The sequence below is a fragment of the Hippopotamus amphibius genome, chromosome 1 (genome assembly GCF_030028045.1).
Source record: "Hippopotamus amphibius kiboko isolate mHipAmp2 chromosome 1, mHipAmp2.hap2, whole genome shotgun sequence".
In the NCBI taxonomy this organism is placed as follows: Eukaryota; Metazoa; Chordata; class Mammalia; order Artiodactyla; family Hippopotamidae; genus Hippopotamus; species Hippopotamus amphibius.
In genome coordinates this window covers 175,920,139-175,940,261 of record NC_080186.1, presented here as the reverse complement: position 1 = coordinate 175,940,261, position 20,123 = coordinate 175,920,139, and the positions used below count along the sequence as shown (strand labels likewise).

Below are 20,123 nucleotides of genomic sequence, written 5' to 3'. Positions count from 1 at the left end.
ATCTTTGATTTCTTTCATCAATATCTTATAGTTTTCTGAGTATGAATCTTTTGCCTCCTTAGGTAGGTTTATTCCTAGGTATTGTTTTCGATGCAATGGTAAATGGGATTGTTTCCTTAATTTCTCTTTCTGATATTTTGTTGTTAGTGTATAGGAATGCAAGAGATTCCTGTGTATTAATTTTGTATCCTGCAACTTTACCAAATTCATTGATGAGCTCTAGCAGTTTGGTTATTTTAAATTAAAAGAGACCCAGTAGAGTTCTCTAGCCTTTCTATTATGTGAAGACAGTGGAAAGAAGGTCATTTATGAACTGGGAGGTGGGCCCTCTCCAGACACAGGACCTGACCGTGTGCACACTTTGATCTCAGATTTCCAGCCTCCAGAAACGTGAGAAACAAATTTCTGTTGTTTATAAGCCATCCAGTCTGTACTATTTTGTTACAGCAGCCCAAACAGACTAACACAGGGGTCTATGGTTACACAAAAGGTAGCCAGTTTCATATACCCTATCTTGTATGTCACTTATGTTCTTTGTTGTATTTTCCACCCTTTTTTCTGTTCCAGTTTGGATACTTTTTATTGGCTTATCTTCAGTTCACATATTCTTGGCTCTGCTGTTAATTCATCTATTGAATTCTTAAAATTCATATGATTGAAAAGGTTCTACTTCTCTAATACATTTCTCCATCATATCACCTGTTTTCTAGTAATTATTCCTAACTTTGCGTCTGGTGATTCCAAAATCTGTTGATTTATTACTATTGAGCAAAAGACAATAAGGTCTAAAAAGCAAATGAAAAGATGTTCAAAGTCAATAATCAGGGAAATGAAAATTTAAGCCACAAAGTGATACTACTTCACACCCACCAAACTGGAAAAAACGAATACATCTGAAAACAGCCAAGTGTTAGAAATGGTGTGAAGAATAACAACAATTATACACCACTCTTGGGAACTACACATTTGTACAACCACTTTGGAAAGTGATCTGGCAACATTTAGTGAGGCAGAAGAAATGACCGAAGCCTATTACCAGAAGTTCTACTTTTAGATATAAACACTAGAGAAACTCTTACATGTAGAAAAATTTTCAATGTTGTCTTACTATGAGAAAACTTGGAATATTCATGTTTAATTTTCATAAAGCAATAAAATAAACTTTAGCTACTACATCAAAATAGCTAAATTGCAAAAACCATTTTGAATCACACAAGGTAGTCCCAGAAGAATGATTCAAAGAGAATATTTCCATGTATATAAAGTTTAAAAACATACAAAACTAAACTGTTTACTGATATTTTTAATATCTTATTAACTTTATAAAGAAAAGCAAAGGAATAATAAATACGATATTCAGCTAAGTATTCGCCTGTAGAGAGGATACAGGTGAGAAAAGGCACACAGAGCACTGATAATGCTGTTTCTTAAACTAGAAGGTGAGGGGGTTCAGGTGCATAAGAATCTTGTTTTTTCCTTCTTTGGAATGTATATTTCATTTAAAAAGTAATTATTAAAAAATAAAGAAAGGAAAAGAAATCCATACACCAAACTGTTATCTCTGGCTGAGGAGGTGATAAGGTTACCTGGTGACTTTTAGTTTTCTTTGTTATGATGTTGCAAAATTTGGATTTTTTTTTTACAGTGAGCAAATATAATTGCAAACAGGAAAAAAATGGTCAATTATTTAATTTTAGGTTATTTTGTAAAACTAACTTTATAAAACTTGAAACATTTTAATTATAAATATATGCCTTTAAATGCCTTGAATTTTTAATCAAGTATACAGCATTAATAATAATCACACATGCACACACAAAAATTAGAGGTTAGAGGAAGAAATCCTCTCCGCTGCCAGGTGCTCTGGGTTAAAGGCTCCTCAATCAAGTGAGTATAATCTTTATTTTGCCTTGGCTGCCTATAAATCCAGAGAGAAGATGTAAACATACATACACTAGACTAAACAGCGGCTAAAATGTGGCCACTACTTACTCTCCCACTCACACATACCATGTAAGTCTGTGGGAAAAAACTTACAACTAAACTAAGAAACTCAAGTCAAGTTTTCTGAAAATAACCCAGAGCTGACAAGTCAGTAGGAGGGCCTGGATGGTTTCAAGACACAGTTTTTAACCAAGACTTGGACCTCCAACTGTTTTCTTAAACAAAGATTTACATCCCATCCTTGGCTAAATTACTTATAAATTAATCAAATTAACTACTCTGAGTGGATAAGCAGGAGGCTGGACAAGATAGTGCTGATGTCAGCCAATGAAGTCTGTGTTGTTTTAACTAAATATATCAGCTTAGTTTTAAACAGATCTACTGTGCACAAATATGGTAAGGGACTCACATCCTACCCAAAATCTTAGTTCTGTTTCCTGTCCTGTGAACACACATACCTAGTTTTAATGTATCAGACATGATAAAAATGTTAAATTTCCCAGAACAACAAATTCATACCTCTTAACAATGATTCATTTATTTTTAAAAAGTAATGGCTGTTATTCTTCCTCCATAACTATATTCTAATGTGTCAAGAAATGTTTTTAAGTAAATATGGTACTTAGAACACAATAAAGTAATAATCTTAACTTGGAGATGGGAAAAAAAGAAACCAAATTACCCCTTAAATGTCCAACAACTAGAACTCTTTAAAGTGAGTGTTATACATCATACCAAAGATAGCAAATTCAGAATGTATGGATATCATTTCCTTGTCTTCTAAGTTAGGACCCATTTTATGTTACACTTATTTATATTTTACAGCTGTCGCCTACTCCATTACCCAAAAACAAAAAAGTTTACAACACAGAAACACAGGCTTTTATGCTTATGAATCAGAAGAAAAGATTTTTTTCTAAATAACTGGAAGATTATGATTTTTTAAATTCACAAATTGACTACACTCGGTCACCTTTGAGTAATGGAAATCTCTGTTTAAACATTCTTTTGGCAATAGGCACTGAGCATTAGGTCTTATTTCCAAGCTTTACCAGCTGGGTTTTGTCATTAACATTTATTAACAATCTAAGATATGGCTTTCGCCGTCTAATCCGTACTACACAAATGTTTTGTATGGCCCTCCAGAGGATTTTGCTGTGACAAATTACTGGCAGAGATTATAGCCCCGTGGCTATTCACCAGAGGCAATGTAAAATTATCATGGTACTAATCCAATTTAAACAAGAAGTTGCACAAACAATCCTCTGAACAAAAGCAGACAGAGGATTCCAATTTTATATTCAAAAAAACTGTTTTTAATAAAAACTTTTAGAAAAAAATTGAAGTAATTTTCACACATATAAATCGTGCCTATTTAATGAAGATATTAATTTTAATCTTCCAAAAACAGTCAGTGGCAGAGCACAATTCACTATGGTAATCCCAAGGTCTATTACATTTCTTCTTAAAGTGCTGCATCTCAAATGTGGTCTATAGAACACCAGTGATTCCTAGTGACCTTGAAATTTGTTGAGAGTGTTGTTTCTAAAGCAGAAAGTCTGTGGGATAAGGAATAGAAGTGGTCTGCAATGAAGACTACCACAGTCAAAGAATTAGACTATTTTCTTCATGAAGTAGAAGTTTGGAGTTGAACCAGTAATTTAATACTACGTTTTCTTTTCTTCTTAATTCACTTACAGTAACTTAAGAGACATTTGAACTTTTGTGCTATCCTCTGTTATTAGGCACAAATAGCTAAAATTACTTTGCCAGTGGTTTTTAGGCAAGAGGGTAGAAAACACATAGGAAAAAAGGGTAAACAGAAAACAATGAATTGAAGGAAAACTCCAGAAGACAGCAAAAGTGTATGAGATGCATATGTTAGGAAGGAGGGGTGCTTGGGTGGGAGCCTTTTAAACTGAACCTTTTTTTAAGAGTCTATCTCAGTCCATGAACTGGGGGGGGTTTATTCGGAACAGTATTTTCTTACATTTTAAAAACCACCACAGTGAAAACGATGTCATCTATCAACATACACATAACTTAAAAATAAATTTACTCAAAGTAATAAATTTTTGTATGGATATTTCTTAGTAAGAAACATAACAATTATAATGAAATTTGCTCTGATAATTACTTACATCTCCAGAATAAATACCCTAATCCACAGCTAACAGATTTCCATCTTTTCATTACTGATTTTGGTAATGCCTTATAATTAATTACCATTGCAGTAGCCTCTTATCCTTCATAAGTTGCATAAACTTCTTCAGTGGTAGGCACTCTCTCCCACTTCCTTCCAATCTACTCTCTATTTTAAAATCAATTTCTATTTTTTTAATTTTTATTTTATATTGGAGTACAGTTGATGTACAATGTTGTGTTAGTTTCAGGTGTACAACTGATTCAGTTATACATATATCTATTCTTCAGATTTTTTTCCCATATGGGTTACTACAGAATATTTAGTAGAGTTCCCTGTGCTATACAGTAATTCCTTGTTGGTCATCTATTTTATATGTAGTAGTGTGTATACATCAATCCCAATCTCCTAATTTACCCCTATCCCCAACATTTCCCCTTTGATAACCATAAGTTTGTTTTCGAAGTCTGTGAGTCTTTTGTTTTGTAAATAAGTTCATTTGTATCTTTTTTTTTAAAGATTTCACATATAAGTGATACCATATGGTATTTGTCTTTGTCTAACTTCACTTAGTATGATAATCTCTAGGTCCATCCACATTGCTGCAAATGGCATTATTACATTCTTTTTTATGGCTGAGTAATATTCCATTGTATATGTACCACATCTTCTCTATCCATTCCTTTGCTGATGGACATTTAGGTTGCTTCCATGTCTTGTCTATTGTAAACAGTGCTGCAATGAACATTGTGGTACATATTTCCTTTTGGATTATGGTTTTCTCAGGGTATGTGCCCAGTAGTGGGATTGCTGGATCATATGGTAGTTCTATTTTTAGCATTTTCTGAAATCTCCATACTGTTCTCTGTAGTGATTGTACCAATTTACATTCCCACCAATACTGGAGGAGTGTTCCCTTTTCTCTGCACCCTCTCCAGCATTTACTATTTGTAGATGTTTTGATGCTGACCATTCTGACTGGTGTGAGGTGATATCTCACTGTAGTTTTGATTTGCATTTCTCTGATAATTAGTGATGTTGAGCATCTTTTCAAGTACTTTTTGGCCATCTGTTATGTCTTCTATAGAGAACTGTCTGTTTAGATCTTCTGTCCATTTTTTGATTGGGTTGTTTTTCTGATATTGAGCTGCATGAGCTGTTTGTAAATCCTGGAGATTAATCCCTTGTTGGTTTCTCTGTTTGCAAATATTTTCTCTCATTCTGTAAGTTGTCTTTTAATTTTGTTTGTGTTTTCTTTGCTGTGCAAAAACTTTTAAGTTTGATTAGGTCCCCTTTATTTTTGTTTTTATTTTCATTACTCTAGGAGGTGGATCCAAAAAGATAATGCCATGATTTATGTTAAAAAGTGTTCTGTCTGTGTTTTCCTCTAAGAGTTTGACAGTATCTGGCCCTACATTTAGGTCTTTTTTTTTTTTTTTTTTTTTTGAGGGTATACCAGGTTCAATCAACTGTTTTTATACACATATCCCCGACACATTTAGGTCTTTAATCCATTTTGAGTTTATTTTTGTATAAGGTGTTAGGGAATGTCCTAATTTTATTCTTTTACATGTGGCTGTCCAGTTTTCCCAGCATCACTTATTGAAGAGGCCATCTTTGCTTTATTGTATATTCCAGACTCCTTTGTCATAGATTAGGTGACCATGGGTGTGTGGGTTTAATCTTTGGGCTTACCATCCTGTTCCACTGATGTATATTTCTGTTTCTGTGCTGGTACCATACTTTTTTGATGACTGTAGCTTTGTGGTATAGTCTGAAGTCAGGGAGCCTGATTCCTTCCAGCTCCATTTTCCTTTCTCAAGATTGTTTTGGCCATTTGGGGTCTTTTGTGTTCCCATACAAATCAAAAAAATTTTTGTTTTAGTTCTGTGAAAAATGCTATTGCTAATTTGATAGCGATTGCATTGAATCTGTAGATTGCCTTGGGTAGTATAGTCATTTTCACAATTTTGATTCTTCCAATTCAGTAACATGGTATATCTTTCCATTTGTGTCATCTTCAATTTTTTTCATCAACATCTTATAGTTTTCAGAGTACTGGTCTTCTGCCTCCTTAGGTAGGTTTATTCCCAGGTATTTTATTCTTTTTGATGTGATGGTAAATGGGGTTGTTTCCTTAATTTCTCTGATTTTTCATTGTTAGTGTATAGAAATGCAAGAGACTTCTGTGTATTAATTTTGTACCCTGCAATTTTACCAAATTCATTGATGAGCTCTTATAGTTTTCTGGTAGCATCTTTAGGATTTTCTATGCATCGTATCAAGTTGTCTGTAAACAGTGACCATTTTACTTCTTTTCCAATTTGGACTCCTTTTTCTAATACTGATATTTGAAACATTGTTTTTGAACCATTTCTCCCTTAGCTTTCAATGAAAAATACAATGATAACCCCACTGTTCTCTTGTTTTTCTAATACTTATTTTTTATTATTTTAGCTAACTTCATTTGCATTTCTTACCACCCTGCCATGTTCTTGTTAAATATCAGCCCTCCCAGCTGAACTTTAAAGTTTCCTGTGGGAGAGAACTGCTGTATCTAGAGCATCTACCACTGTGCAAGGCGCTTAGTAGGTTTTCGATAAGTACTTGATGAATGAAAAATGAACAAATAAAACAACTATAGATGTTTCTTCAGACTCAGTGCACTCTCATCTCTTTACACCTAACTTTAGGAAGTTCACCTACTGATGGACAGTATTGCATATCTGCACAATTAGCCCTAACACAGGTTTTTCCCCTTCTGTCAGTTTCTATAGAACATGTATATTAAATCTACCGCCCAAAGTACTGTTATAACTCAAACTATATCAAACCCCAGTTCCCTATTGCTATTTATATTATTATATAACAACATCCTCCAAATTTTGTAGACTTAAAAATTTTCAAATTTTTGCTGGTGTCTGTCATTTATCTTTTAACTACTCTGTCACAAATCTTTCTAATATTTGTTCTGTTCATCAATATCTGATTAGGTCCCCACTGACTGAAGCTAAGAATACTACACAATAAGCTTTATGGCTCAAGTCCTTTTTAACAAGTTACCATTTATTGAGCATATACTATATACAAAACACTGTGTTAAAAGCTTTATAGACCACTCATTTAATTTTCAGCAACCTGTGAGGAGAGATTTTTCATTTTACAAATGATGAGACTAATCAGAGAAATTAAATTCCCTAAGTCACAGAGGTAGTTAAGAAATACAGCCAAGATTCAGTCCAGCTCTTGACTCCAAGGCCATGTTCTAAACTGCTATGTATGCTGCCTCTGGTAGAATTTGTTTCCTGTTATTTTTAATAGCCACTCTCACAACATTATTTCCTTGCTCCCAATTCCACAGGGACTCCTCCCTATGGTACTAAATGTAATCTAAATATCTTGCCATCATGACTTTACATTAGCTTCTTCTCTTGCAAAGTCACTTTAATTCTCGTTACCAGAGCTACCCTATCTAACAGTCAATGATGCCATTTTCTTTGCTTACGATAGGCCAAATCATGACTACTTCTGCTTCAATACTCACTCTGTCAGAAATCCCTAATGTCTTCCATGGCTCACTTTGTTCTATCTGAAATTCTCTCATTATGTGGCTTCTATGAAATTAAACCATAACATTATAAAGCGGAAAAAGCCTAAGCCTGCACTCCAGTCAAATAATCCTAGCTCTATCATTAGTACCTGTGTGATCATGCAAAACTTACTTAACTTCTCTGTCTGTTTCTCTTATCTATAAAATGAAAATACTACCTGCTATATAGGGATCTTGGTTAGAATCAAACAAAAACATATCAAGAGCTTATAAGCACAATACCTAGCACTTATCTGCTTTCCTTCCTCCTTAAACATAAGAATTCTAAGTTCTATCTGCGACATCTTCAATTATCACCTCTGCAAAGGATTCATTCATCTGTTACTAAGCTCAATCATCCTCCCAACATCAGTCCACATTTCTAACTGCTTGCTGAATTTCTTTCTGTGAAAATTAAAATGTTCAAATCTGCTAGTCCTATCTCCTTCCCATGCCTCAATCAGCTTCTTGTCTTAATAATCGTAATTCCAATACTGGAAAACTCTATTTCAAGACACTAAGCCTTGAACGCTCAACATCATCTTTGACTTTCCACTCTGCATTCCAATTAGGTTTAGTGTACTGTATAGAATCTACCAACACCATGTCTTTTAAAATAATCTCCTTATCATGTTCCCACTGCTACCTAGCCCTTACCTCCTGAAATGAACTCTAAAATGGGACCTCCTCTGTTCTCCATGGAGAGTCTACGCTTTCTGACTTTGTGTCTCTTTGCTATAATCATTCTATTCATTTTATTTACAACATTTTCCCCACAACTTTGCTAAATCAAAACCAGTTGTCCAGAGGTCCATCTCAAATACCTCATCTTCTATGACACCTTTCCTAAGGTCTATTAAATGTATGTATTTCCTCTCCTGAGTACGCTATACAGTTTTTTTCAGGGCTTTTACTATTAGGCAGTAAATGTTATAGTTTTCTTCCCTATTACTAAATTGCAAGCTCCCTGTGGCAAAGACCTATGTTTTATTTTATCTATAAATCTAGGGCAGTGCCTTGAATATAGGAGGCCCTCGGTACTATATATGATTATTCACTCATCTACCCTTAGTCTTGTGAGCATTTATAAAACATATTCACTGTGTGTAATGTTATTTTATACTTATGCCTACAATCTCAATTCATCTACAAGCTATGTTAAGGCAAACTGTACTATTTATTCTCAAGCAGTCTAGTACATACTCTTCTATAAAGGTGGTAAGCATTTAGTACAATACCACAAGATGTTCAATAGCATTTGATGGTTTGGGAGACATTTTAAAAAAATACAAATCTGAGAGACCCTTTGTACCAAATTACATTTAGAATATAATGGACACATTTAAGAAAAGTAAAACTTAGAATAGACTAACCACTAATGATCCTTAAAAATTTAGGTCAAATACATGAGATTCAAAATAAAAATCCTGATCATATTTTATTTGGTCTTAAAAATTATAGCCAAAATTAATTTCTCAGGAAGCTAACAACATTTGTGACCTAGTACCAGGAAGGAAAAAAAAAAAAAGGAATGTAAAGAATTTAGGAAACTACTATCACTTTTAAATTGTTGTAAAATTATGCAAAAATCCCCTACAATCCCTTTTCTTAATAAATTACTGTGTCTTCCTAGGAATGACATTTAAAATGTTCTTAAAATTCTCCCCGCAAAGGCACTCCCAATGGAAGGAAATTAATACTAAGGAGAAAAGGATGGTAGTTTTATAAATGAAAGTAAAAGAAATTATTCCCAACTTTCTATGAGGAAGAGAATAGTTGGCTTTAAAAAAAAAAAAGAAAGAAAGAAAAAGAAAAAGGACCTACAAATTTTAGTTTTTAAATGGAGGATCTTATATTTAAAAAGGCGGGGGGAGGGGGAGGGAAGCTAATTTCAAATACAGAACTAGAGATTTAAATACAGACATCTGAACATGACCAATATTGCCAAATATGCAAACTTGTAAAAAATCAAGGGAAAAAGACATAAAAAGAATAATCCATCATCAGCTATAAACTACATACCTGTTTAAGTCTGGCAAGTTCTTTCAAAGCTCGTCCCCACTGCTGCTTGTAATGCAGTTTAGACTTAGTTGCAGATTCCAACTTTCTTTCAAGTTCAACCTAACAGTGATTAAAATCATATCAAGTGAAACACTATACCACTGTGTACAATCACTGAAAGATAATATATACAAAGACTCTGGCTTAAGAAAAGAGTTTATATAGTGTAACATACGACATCATCTAAAACTGTTATATAATTTACTGTAAATATTATGGCACGTGAACATTTTCTTGTTTAAAATATAGTTGTATTTTTACTGCCTAACAGCCTATACTAAAAGGAACTGAATCAGTCTTAACCTCCAGACAGTTACTATAAATGTATTTAAAACGTATATATTACATAAAGATCATAGAGCGAAAAATACGTTCATATACATTTCTTTTTAACAAAAAGCAGTTGTTAGTATTCCAATTTAGCTGACACTCTCAACCTTGAATCCAAATTATTCCTTTTGGAGACCTATCATTATGTGGAATTTTGTCTTACATTGAAGAATGCTTGTAGAGATACTTTTGTAACTCTATTTTGGCAAAAATCATAGCATGCTGAAAATAGTGAACTGTTTTATCAGAAAGCAGTTACTAAGAGTACAAAGTCTAAAATATTTTAAGAATGTTAAAATAAACCCAAGAGTAAGAAAAATAATGCTCCTAAAAACACGCATCTTTTATTTTCTATTTTTCCTCAAATATATAAAGAAAAACACGAAAGATTTAATTTTTAAAATATGGTTATTTATACTTGCAGCAGGCAATCTATTGTGCATGAACTGAAGCCAACTTGGCTAGGTTTTGGAATGTACTCTCTCAAAGTTTCAAACCAAGTACCAAACAAATTCATGTAGCCAACAGACAGTTTTACTATTTAAGTGATAAGGTAATAATATGGCTGAATTACAGTAAAATACTGTTAATCTAAACTGGTCTAATTTTTTTATATCAAGTCTAGTTTTTTCCATACACACAACTCCTAATGTTTTGCAGAAAAATAAAACAGAAGACACTATCCAAAATTCAAACTTCAGAAAACTGAGAAGGAAATAAAATGAAAGGAAAAGCAGATTGCCAAAATCCTTTCACAAAAGGCCAGAACATTCTCTGCAGTAATATATGACTTCATGGAGTCAAGGTCTTTTCTGCTTTACAAATCCCTAGTGCTTGGATTTGAATGTGTTGACATTTCACAACTAGACTCATACTTCTTAAGTTGAATAATACTCTGAGATTATCAAAGATGATCTCTTCCATTTATGCCCTAAAGATTTATACATATTACTTGGTAATTTAACAATAGGACATATGTCAGAGGAAAAGCAAAAATCTGTTTATAACTGTGTGATAAAAGAGTAGTATTCAATTATAAAAGTGATTATGTCCCTGGGTCTTGGAGAAGGTACACTATTCTGGACGAGCCCCAGGATGAGGGTTAGGACAACCTGGAAAGCTCGCTTATACCCACTGAACTAACAGAAAAAGCTGGGTAGGTTACATCAGTTTTGCCATGATTATCAAAATAATTCACATTTGCATTGATATTCACACAGTAGTTCATACTAATTTAAAATGCATATATAATCAAAACATAATTTATTCTTAAACAAAAAGTAGTATTCAAATCTGAGACATTACACATCATATTTCTAATTTATCCCAAACTACCAAATTAGTGATTCCTAACCTTTTTAAGGATACAGATGCTTCTGTGATTCTAAAGAAATATATGGCCCGAATTCCCAGAAAAATGTACACAACCAAAGTTCTGACACAATTTCAGTGCATTCAAACATCTCGAGTTAAGAGGCCTTTTTGTGGGTAGATATGAGACTGCAGGAAGCCCTTTTTGCCCTTAAATCATAAGCCAAGTTATAAACTCAAAGTAAAACTCCACTCAGGAGCTAGAGTTCATTCAGAGGCTAATGAAGACCAAGCACCAACTTTCACTGATTCTCAATGTCCCTGTTTCAATCCTTGATAAACCCACAAGTCTAATTCTAATGGAGGCATGTCATTGTCTTTGCCTGTAATCACCTATTCCCCAGTTCAATGTGTCACAAGGAACTATAGATTTCTCCCTTGAAATATTTTCCTGCTTTTATCTTTTATATTCTTACTACCATTTCCTAAGCTCAGGCTCATCTCATCTTCTCGTCTCCTCAGTCTCAAATGTATTCTATCTACAAATCCTGCAAATCACTATTACATCAATTTAAAACTAAAAAATCTACAACAGCTACTACTTGCTACATGATTGAGCCGAAACTACTTTGCCTAGGTGTCAAGGTACCCCAAAGTATAATTTCCATCCTACTTGTTCTACTACTTTTTTGGTATTCCTCAACAGGAAACCCTCTACTCCAACCGCCAGGTTTGTCCCCCCTACACCCACCTTGTCCAAGTTGCTTCCTGAGCCTGTCGATTCTTTTTCTTCGTTGCTCATTTAAAACTTCTGGTTCAGCTCAAATTCTACCTCTGCATGGAACTGTCTTAAAACTATATTCTGCACACCAAATGATTTCTCCTTTCTGAATTGCAAAGAGTTCCTATCACATTCCCTGGTATTTGACTATATATGGTCATTTAAAGTTCTCTGAGTCATCTCCCCAACTATATCACAAACTCTTTAAAAGTGAGGTCCCAGGGACTTCCCTGATGGTCCAGTGGTTAAGACTTCACCTTACAATGCAGGGGATGGCAGGTTCGACCCCTGGTCAAGGAGCTAAGATCCCACCTGCCTCACAGCCAAAACATAAAACAAAAGCAATATTGTAACAAATTCAATACAGACTTTAAAAATGGTCCACATCAAAAAAAGTGAGGTCCTAAAGGGATAACAATACTTCTTGCTCTTACTCTTCTCTTTCATTTTTCCCTTTGTCCTAAGACGGGGTGGGCACACAGTAGAAACTCACCAAATGTTCTTAAACACACAAATTTTAGCTTCTGTCCTAACCTTCTGTATGCCCTACTAAATTATAATGCTTTTATTTTTTAAAAGGCCCAATTATTTTTAAGCCATCTAAAAATCATTTCCTAGCTAAAAGCAAATCAAACTATTATTCACTTCTTACATAATAAAAGGAATCAAGAATTGCATTTGGTAAAACTGTATCTTAATGTTAACTTATTTTTTAGACCATTTCAGTAAAAAATGGGAATATTTGTGTTATATTGAAGAGATGAGTAAATAGAAAAGAAAAAAGCTCTCAATCAGACATACAAAAGTTGTAGACTAAACCAGGTACTTTTTCACTTAAGTCTTGTCTTTTTGTGCTTTTATGTCCTTGCTATTTAAGAAATAAGATTCTGCCCTCTTCTGGCTCCAGAGAAACTTACAAAAAAATTTCAAAAGAGCTAAGAAGCCTTGTTTTACTAGGCATTTAAACACTAGGCATTAGGTCTGATATAAAGGCACTTCAATCATGCTTTTTTTATCTCAACAAGTTCATGGTATTGTTTATACTTATAATATGTCTGGTGATTTTATCCTTTAGGTAGAAGTGTAATTGGAAGAAGGAACTTTTAAAATCACTTACAATTTACTTCTATGGTGATGTCATCTAGTATATATTCAGAAAAGATGAATATGATAATGCCTCTGCTCCAATTTTGAGATATTTGGCTCTGAATTTCCCCAAGGTAAAATGGAAATACTTTTGATGCCTACTTAAAAGAGCCTGTGAGAACTGCTGAGATATTGTCTGAATGCTCTCTGGTAGGCCACAGAATTCATAAGATAAAAACAAACAGTTTAATTAGAAGGGGTGGGAAATGTCCAGCTTGTTCAAATTCAAAGTCACTGGCAGAGAAATGAGAAGAAGGCCAAAAACAGAATGGAAGAGACTGTCCAGGTATGTAAGAAGCAGAATCAACAAGACTTTGCAATTAAATAGATATGGGGGTAAGAAGAGGAACACCCAAAAATACCATGGCATTTGACAAGCTGCAGAAACATTTAATGAATTCAGAAACGGTAGAAGAAATCAGTTGATACCCTTTCCAACTCAGTTTTTGTTTAACCACTCTTATTCTTGTCTCCAAATTTTCTATACACACCCTTTTTGCCTCCTGAATAGTTATATCAAGGGCTAAATTTTATATCTATGCTCCAATCATCCCCTCCTCTCTTAAAGCTTCAATTTCTCCTTGCTGTTAATTTCTTCTCCTCAAACTAAAAATATTCTCTGATTTTCCTCCCTCTAAATAAGCTTTTCTCAAGAGTTTTAGGCCCTTCGGCTACATTTTTTCTTGTTTTCTTTTTCAATGCCAAGCTTTCTATAACATTCTGTAATTTGTCTTCTTAAAAATCAGTGACCTTTAACTGGCAAACACATGGTCTTTCCTCAACCATTCTTGACTTGCCCATCATGAGAGATTACTTTTACTTCCTCATTGTTAAAACTCCCCCTTTCCTTTTAGGCACAGTACTAGACTGTGTTTATTACTTCTCTAAATCTCATTCGCCTCCTTCCCTAACTCTTGCTTGTTCTCAAAGCTGAATGTCCCCCTAAGTTTTATTGTCAATTAGCCTTCCTAAACATTCCTTAAGCAACTGCATCTACTTGTAGAGCTGTTACTTTACTCAAATGACCCTCAAATCCATTTGTCTGGCCCTTTTCTCCTTGCTGTATTTTCTTTTTTAACCACTTCATGAACGCCTTCACTTAGATTATTCCATTAGCATCTCAAAAGTAATATGTCTAAAATCTGAATTCTCTACGACTTCCATTTCCCCAAAAAGTTCATCAAAAATCTTCATTGCTATTAATATTAACATCCATTAAGCCACTCTCATAAGCTTGAGAGTAACCTCTGATTTTTCTTACCAGATGAAGTAGGAATTGTTTTTAAACAAACATCTAAGGTATTCTGCCACATGGCTGAAAATTACCTTTATTTCCAGTATTCTCTCATCAGGCCTATATTTATTTTAAAACTACAGCAGACATCTGCACAACGCAGAGGTATGCATGCTAATCCTCCATGCTGTCAAAGATCTGCCTATAACTCTACAGTTGGCCCTCTGAATATGTGGTACCACATCTGAGAACCAACCAACCACGGGTCATGTGGTATTGTGGAACGTATTTATTGAAAAGTATCTGTGTTTAAGTGGACCCTCACAGTTCAAACTCATGTTGTTCACGGGTAAGCCATACTACTATAATGATTAAACTCTAGGTTCTAGTCAAGCAACTATCCAAATATGCAATAGACTTCTTAATCTTTTTTATACTTTTGTTCAATATCTCTTTTTGGAATAACCTCACCCATATATTTACCAATTTAAAGTTTCACCTATTCTTAGGCTACATATACTATCTCCTTCCTTCTTTATACTTAGTGTGTTGATTTCAGTAGACTTGACTGTTTTCCCTTTGGACTCATGGCATTTAGTAAGAGAAAGATGATATCTGCTATTTGTTTGCCTTTCGCTATAATTATTTGGGTACATTCCTTGTCTCCTTTTGTAACTTGCTATTTACTTGATGGTACCCTGAATATTTCTGAATTATTCATAATGGTATTTAGCATGGTATCATAAATAGCATACATCTTTGCTGAATAATGAAAAACTGATTGCATCAATCAGTGTCCTGCCAGGAATCTAGAAATCAGAGGTAATTTAATACAGGAAACAATAGATAAAGCAAGAGCAGAAAGGCCAAAGAGGATACGGTGAGGCAATCTAGTGATCAGCAGCAGCAAGAAGCCCCCACCTCTCCTAGGTAGGAGGACTACAAAAAGGTACCAAGCAGTAGTAGTTCTTAATACAAGCAGCCCACAAACTGGGAACTTTCAGTGGGCTAGAACCACGGTGAAGACTGCCTACAGGAAGCTGGAGAGAAGGGCTGCCTGGTGGGGATGGAACCATAAAAAGATGTAACTACTACCAGAGAAAATAAGGGAAGTAGAGAGGCAAAGAGAGAGAGAGAGAGAGAAGAAAGAACTACCCTGGCATCTTCCCAACTCCCATCTACCAATCTTCTGTTAGTGTTCCCTAGCGGCTGAATCTATAGAAGAGAAAGGGCAAGGAAGCCTTCAATACAAAGCTGAGTGGGAACAGACAGGCAATGGCTGACACAACAATTAAATCCTTAAACTTCTAAAGCTTATTTTTCTGTTTATTATTAACTCTGTTATTTTTTTTTTTTTTTTTTTTTTTTTTTTTTTTTTTTTTGGCACATGGGCTTAGTTACTTCACGGCATGTGGGATCTTCCTGGAGCTGGGATCGAACCCATGACCTCTGCATTGGCAGGCGGATTCTTAACCACTGCGCCACCTAGGAAGCCCATACTCTGTTATTTTTTGAGTATGCTATTTCTTTTAAATAATGCCTAAAATTTATCAAACTCTAAAATGCAAGAGCTCAAGTTGTCAAACTTAGATTGTCTGTTGGGTACTATACATTTTTTAATGCCTAGAACTTGAACAATTCTGTTTGTGGGGAATCCCAATATAAATGAGAGTCAGGCTTCCAACCATAGAAAGCAAAATAGGATGGCTATCCCGTCTTCCAAACTAAGAGTAGAGTCAAGGCCTGTGATTTAAATGCATGCTCCTACATGAGACACCGAATATAAAGAGTAGCAATATGGAGAGAGGGTATTTACAATGTCAAAAATGAGAGTTCAACAACATAACACTAGAATCAGAGGAAACAGAATCCAGGGGCATGGCACTCATGGCACCAACAGTAGCATCCTGAGCAGACTGTTTTGTGACAGAATGGGCCCATGACTTGCTTCCCCCAGTTCTTGCCCTATTTTGAAACTGTTTTTTTAGCTTTCTTGACATGTTTGTGAATTCTATTAGTCCAAAAGTTACTCAGTTCTGTTGTTTGCAACCACGGACTCTAGCATAGGTTATAACTGATAAAAGCTATGAAGTTCAAGTACTGACAATGTCATGTGCCTCAGATTCTCTGATGCGTTCTCATTTGGTATCAGAATACTAGTTACATTTATAAAATCAAAAATGGTACTTGCATATACGATGCAATAACATTTATCATAAGGGCAATTTAAATTGTCATAAATTGACATGGGTACCTTTTCCAAAGTGAGAAGATTTATTTCAGACTGTAGTCGAATTTCTGGTTTGCTGCTTTGCTGGTCCTTGAACTGATGGAACTCTTTTTCCAAGATCTTATACTTATTTTCAGCATCATTGAGCTGTATTAAAAGAAAATTACGGTCACTTTAAAACAGTAGTATGAAAAGTTTAATATTACAGAACTCAATTAAATAGTGTCATTTTTTTCTTCCTTTAAGGCATGTTCATATTTAGAAAACTTAGAAAATACATAAAGTATAATGTAGAAAATTGAGGTCTCAATCTTAAAAATGCAGGAAATCAATTGATTAATAATATACAAAAACTTTTTAGGAGTATGAAATTTCTTACAAAACCAGTATCTTGAGAACATTTTTGTTAAGCTATGGGTGGCAAATGAAAAAGTCATTTTATAAAAACACTGAAAATTTTTTAAAACGTGTAAAATTGAGCATTATAGATATACCTGATTATTGATGAAAGTAAGTTTAATTTTAATGCATTATTTGTTCTTATAATTTGATACTCTGAATTTCATAATTCCAGTACTATTATTTGGCCCAGTCCCTTCATATTTATAGGTAAGAAAACTGAGGATCAAAGAGCTAAATTACTGAGGCAGTGCCAAAGAGCTAGTGAGCTGGTCAGTAGCAGACACATGAACAGAATTCAGATCTTTTCATCCCACAGAGATGATCTAATGAATAGTTAGAGAAATAGTTCCTTAAATTAAAAAAAAAAAAAAAAAAGACTGACTAAGCACTGTAATTTCCCTTAGAAGAGTTTCAAAACTACCAAGAAAAAAAGATATAAAGGTGTTCTTTTAAAATCTGAGATTTTTTTAATCAAATGCAAATAAGGACTGTTAAAGATGCTTTCCGAAAACATGCACCAATATGGACTACCATCATTAGATAAACCAATTATTTCTTTAAGAAATAAAACTTAACTAAATGTGAAATACTGAGAAAATTGGTGGCAAAAATGGAACAAATTACCAATAATAAATTCTTGTTTTATGCTAAGAATTATCAACAATTCTAATTAGGATTTATCTAGCATCTTTAGGTACTAAGTATTCCATACATGGAAATTTTCCATATAACTGAAGTTTAGCTCTCTGAACATGTAAATTTTATTTTTAAAGTTGAATAGAAACCTCTCTAAAGAATCCCTCTCACATTTTTGTTTTAAACAAAAACTAATAAATTTAATATTTGGCATTTTTTTGACCATTCGGGGACATTATCAACCTACTATTAGGTATTATTAATCAAGCTGCTAGGCATACTGGGTTCTTTTTCCTTTGCTAAGTGGTCCATAAACTACTTTTTTTTTTTTTTTTTTCTTATATATTTGAATATATATACTTTCATCACCTTGCACTGATAGTATATCTGTCCCTTCTACCTGTCTAGTTACCATTGTGTGTACAGTACACGTAACCTGGTTCACAGTAAGGGCCTAAATAGTTTTCTTATATAAAGAGGAAATGTTTACATTCATGAACTTAGCAATTTGGGCATTCCAGAAACTTCTGCTGCCCACCACAGTTTTCTCCACAGGTCTTGGCTTATGTTTTAGGAGTGCCCCAGGGAATTTTTCTAAACTACCATTTCTTCCCACAAAGTTGCAAGCTAATTATACCCGTCTGGGACAGGGTAGAGACATGGTTTTTTCATGAGCTCCCCTGGTGATTCTAATACATGTTAGAAGCCTTTGTTCTAGATGCTTGAATCTTCCTGATAAGTGGTAGAAGAGAAGCATTACTGGCGAATCCCATCACAATTGCCCACTTTTACAACTCTATCTTTCATAAATTTACATGAGACCACCATAATAACAATCAAATTTATATTTATAACCACCTAAATAATATGATCTTAACTGACCCTGAACTGCTATGGAAACTATTCTTCACGCCAGAATGTTTACTAAAGACTTCAGAGGCATTCATCATACATATCTAATCTACACTGAAATTTTTCAAGACAGATAAGCTTCATTTTTAACAGCTTGAGCCTTCCTTTTTCCAGCAAATATTTATTAAGACCCTATTATGTGCTAAAGACTGGCTGCGCTCCAGGCATACAGATAGAAACCAAAACAGTTTTATGGAACTAACAATCTGACACTGATCAAATTATCACACTAATGAAAATAAAAACAAACTGCTATAACATATCATAAAGAAATAGGATAAGAGAATAATACCCCAAGAAAACATATAACAAAAACTTGACCTAGACCTGGACAGCAGGGGTCAGGGAAGATTTCTCTGGGAAAGCGATGCCTCAGCTGGAAACTGAAGGATTAGTATAGTTCACTAGGCCAAGAAAAAGCAGCACACACAAAGATCCTACTGGTGAAGCATGCGTGCCTGAAGAGGACCAGTGTGGCTGGAGGGCATATAGCAAGGTGAAAGAGTGGAAGACGAGGTGAGAGAGGTAGGGTGGGTCCAAACTATGGAAAGGCTAGCAAGGCAAGATAATAATTCTGATCTTTATTCTATGAGAATTAACGGTTTTAGAGGAAGGTATCATGATTCCCAAATTTCAAAAATATCACTCAGGCTGCAACAGGTTACAGGGGTCCATTACTGACACAAAGAATACTTACAGCAAGGTCAAGTATGGATAGGAGGATCATGTTGGGTTTTAAATGCCTTTAAGACACCCACGTAGAGAGGTCTAAAAGGCAGTGAGATCAATGGGTCTAGAGTACAAAGGAAAGATTTGGGATATAAATGTGCAAGTCTCAGAGATACAGACTGTCTCTGAAACCACAGGCATGAATAAGATTGTTTAGCACAGTGTAAGTCCAGAGCTTGGAGGAAGTCCAACATTTAATAGCTAAATAAAGGAAAATAAGCCTGCAAAGGGCCTGGGGCATGGCCAGAAAAGTAGAGAAAACAAGAGTGGTGTTATAAAAGTTGAGAGAAGAAAATACACAAAAACAAGGACAATAGTATTGATGCTGTCAATATGTTTGAGAAAGATGAGAAATGAAAAACGCCCACTGAACTTAGTGACTGAGCCACTGGTGGCTTCTCTGACAACTGGCTGGCTGGGGCAATGAGGATGGAAAGCTGAGGGGGATGGGTTGAGAGGTGTGAAAATGGAAAGGAACACAGACAATTTTCTCATGAAATGTGGTCCGTAACTGAACCTGGTCCAGTGATATATGAAGAATATCTACATTTGCTCAAAGGAGATTTATTGGGAAAATATTTTAAGTTGAGAGTTAACTAAAATATAGCATAATCTCATGCAAATAATTACGAGGAAAGTAAGATTATTCCAATATAGTCCTTAGCTTTTCAGGAA

At 34.5% G+C, this 20,123-nt stretch overlaps 1 protein-coding gene across 5 annotated transcripts in view; it reads right to left on the bottom strand.

Annotated features, from left to right (window-relative positions):
• The window catches only part of CEP120 (centrosomal protein 120), a 92,453-nt gene that overhangs the window by 15,136 nt on the left and 57,194 nt on the right, over positions 1-20,123 (bottom strand). For all 5 annotated transcript variants that reach the window (XM_057736569.1, XM_057736552.1, XM_057736562.1 and 2 more), the window contains 2 exons: positions 16,794-16,916; positions 9,699-9,797 (listed from right to left, as the gene is read on the bottom strand). In XM_057736569.1, the coding sequence (XP_057592552.1) occupies positions 9,699-9,797; positions 16,794-16,916 (222 nt within the window). The remainder of the gene's footprint in view (positions 1-9,698; positions 9,798-16,793; positions 16,917-20,123) is intronic.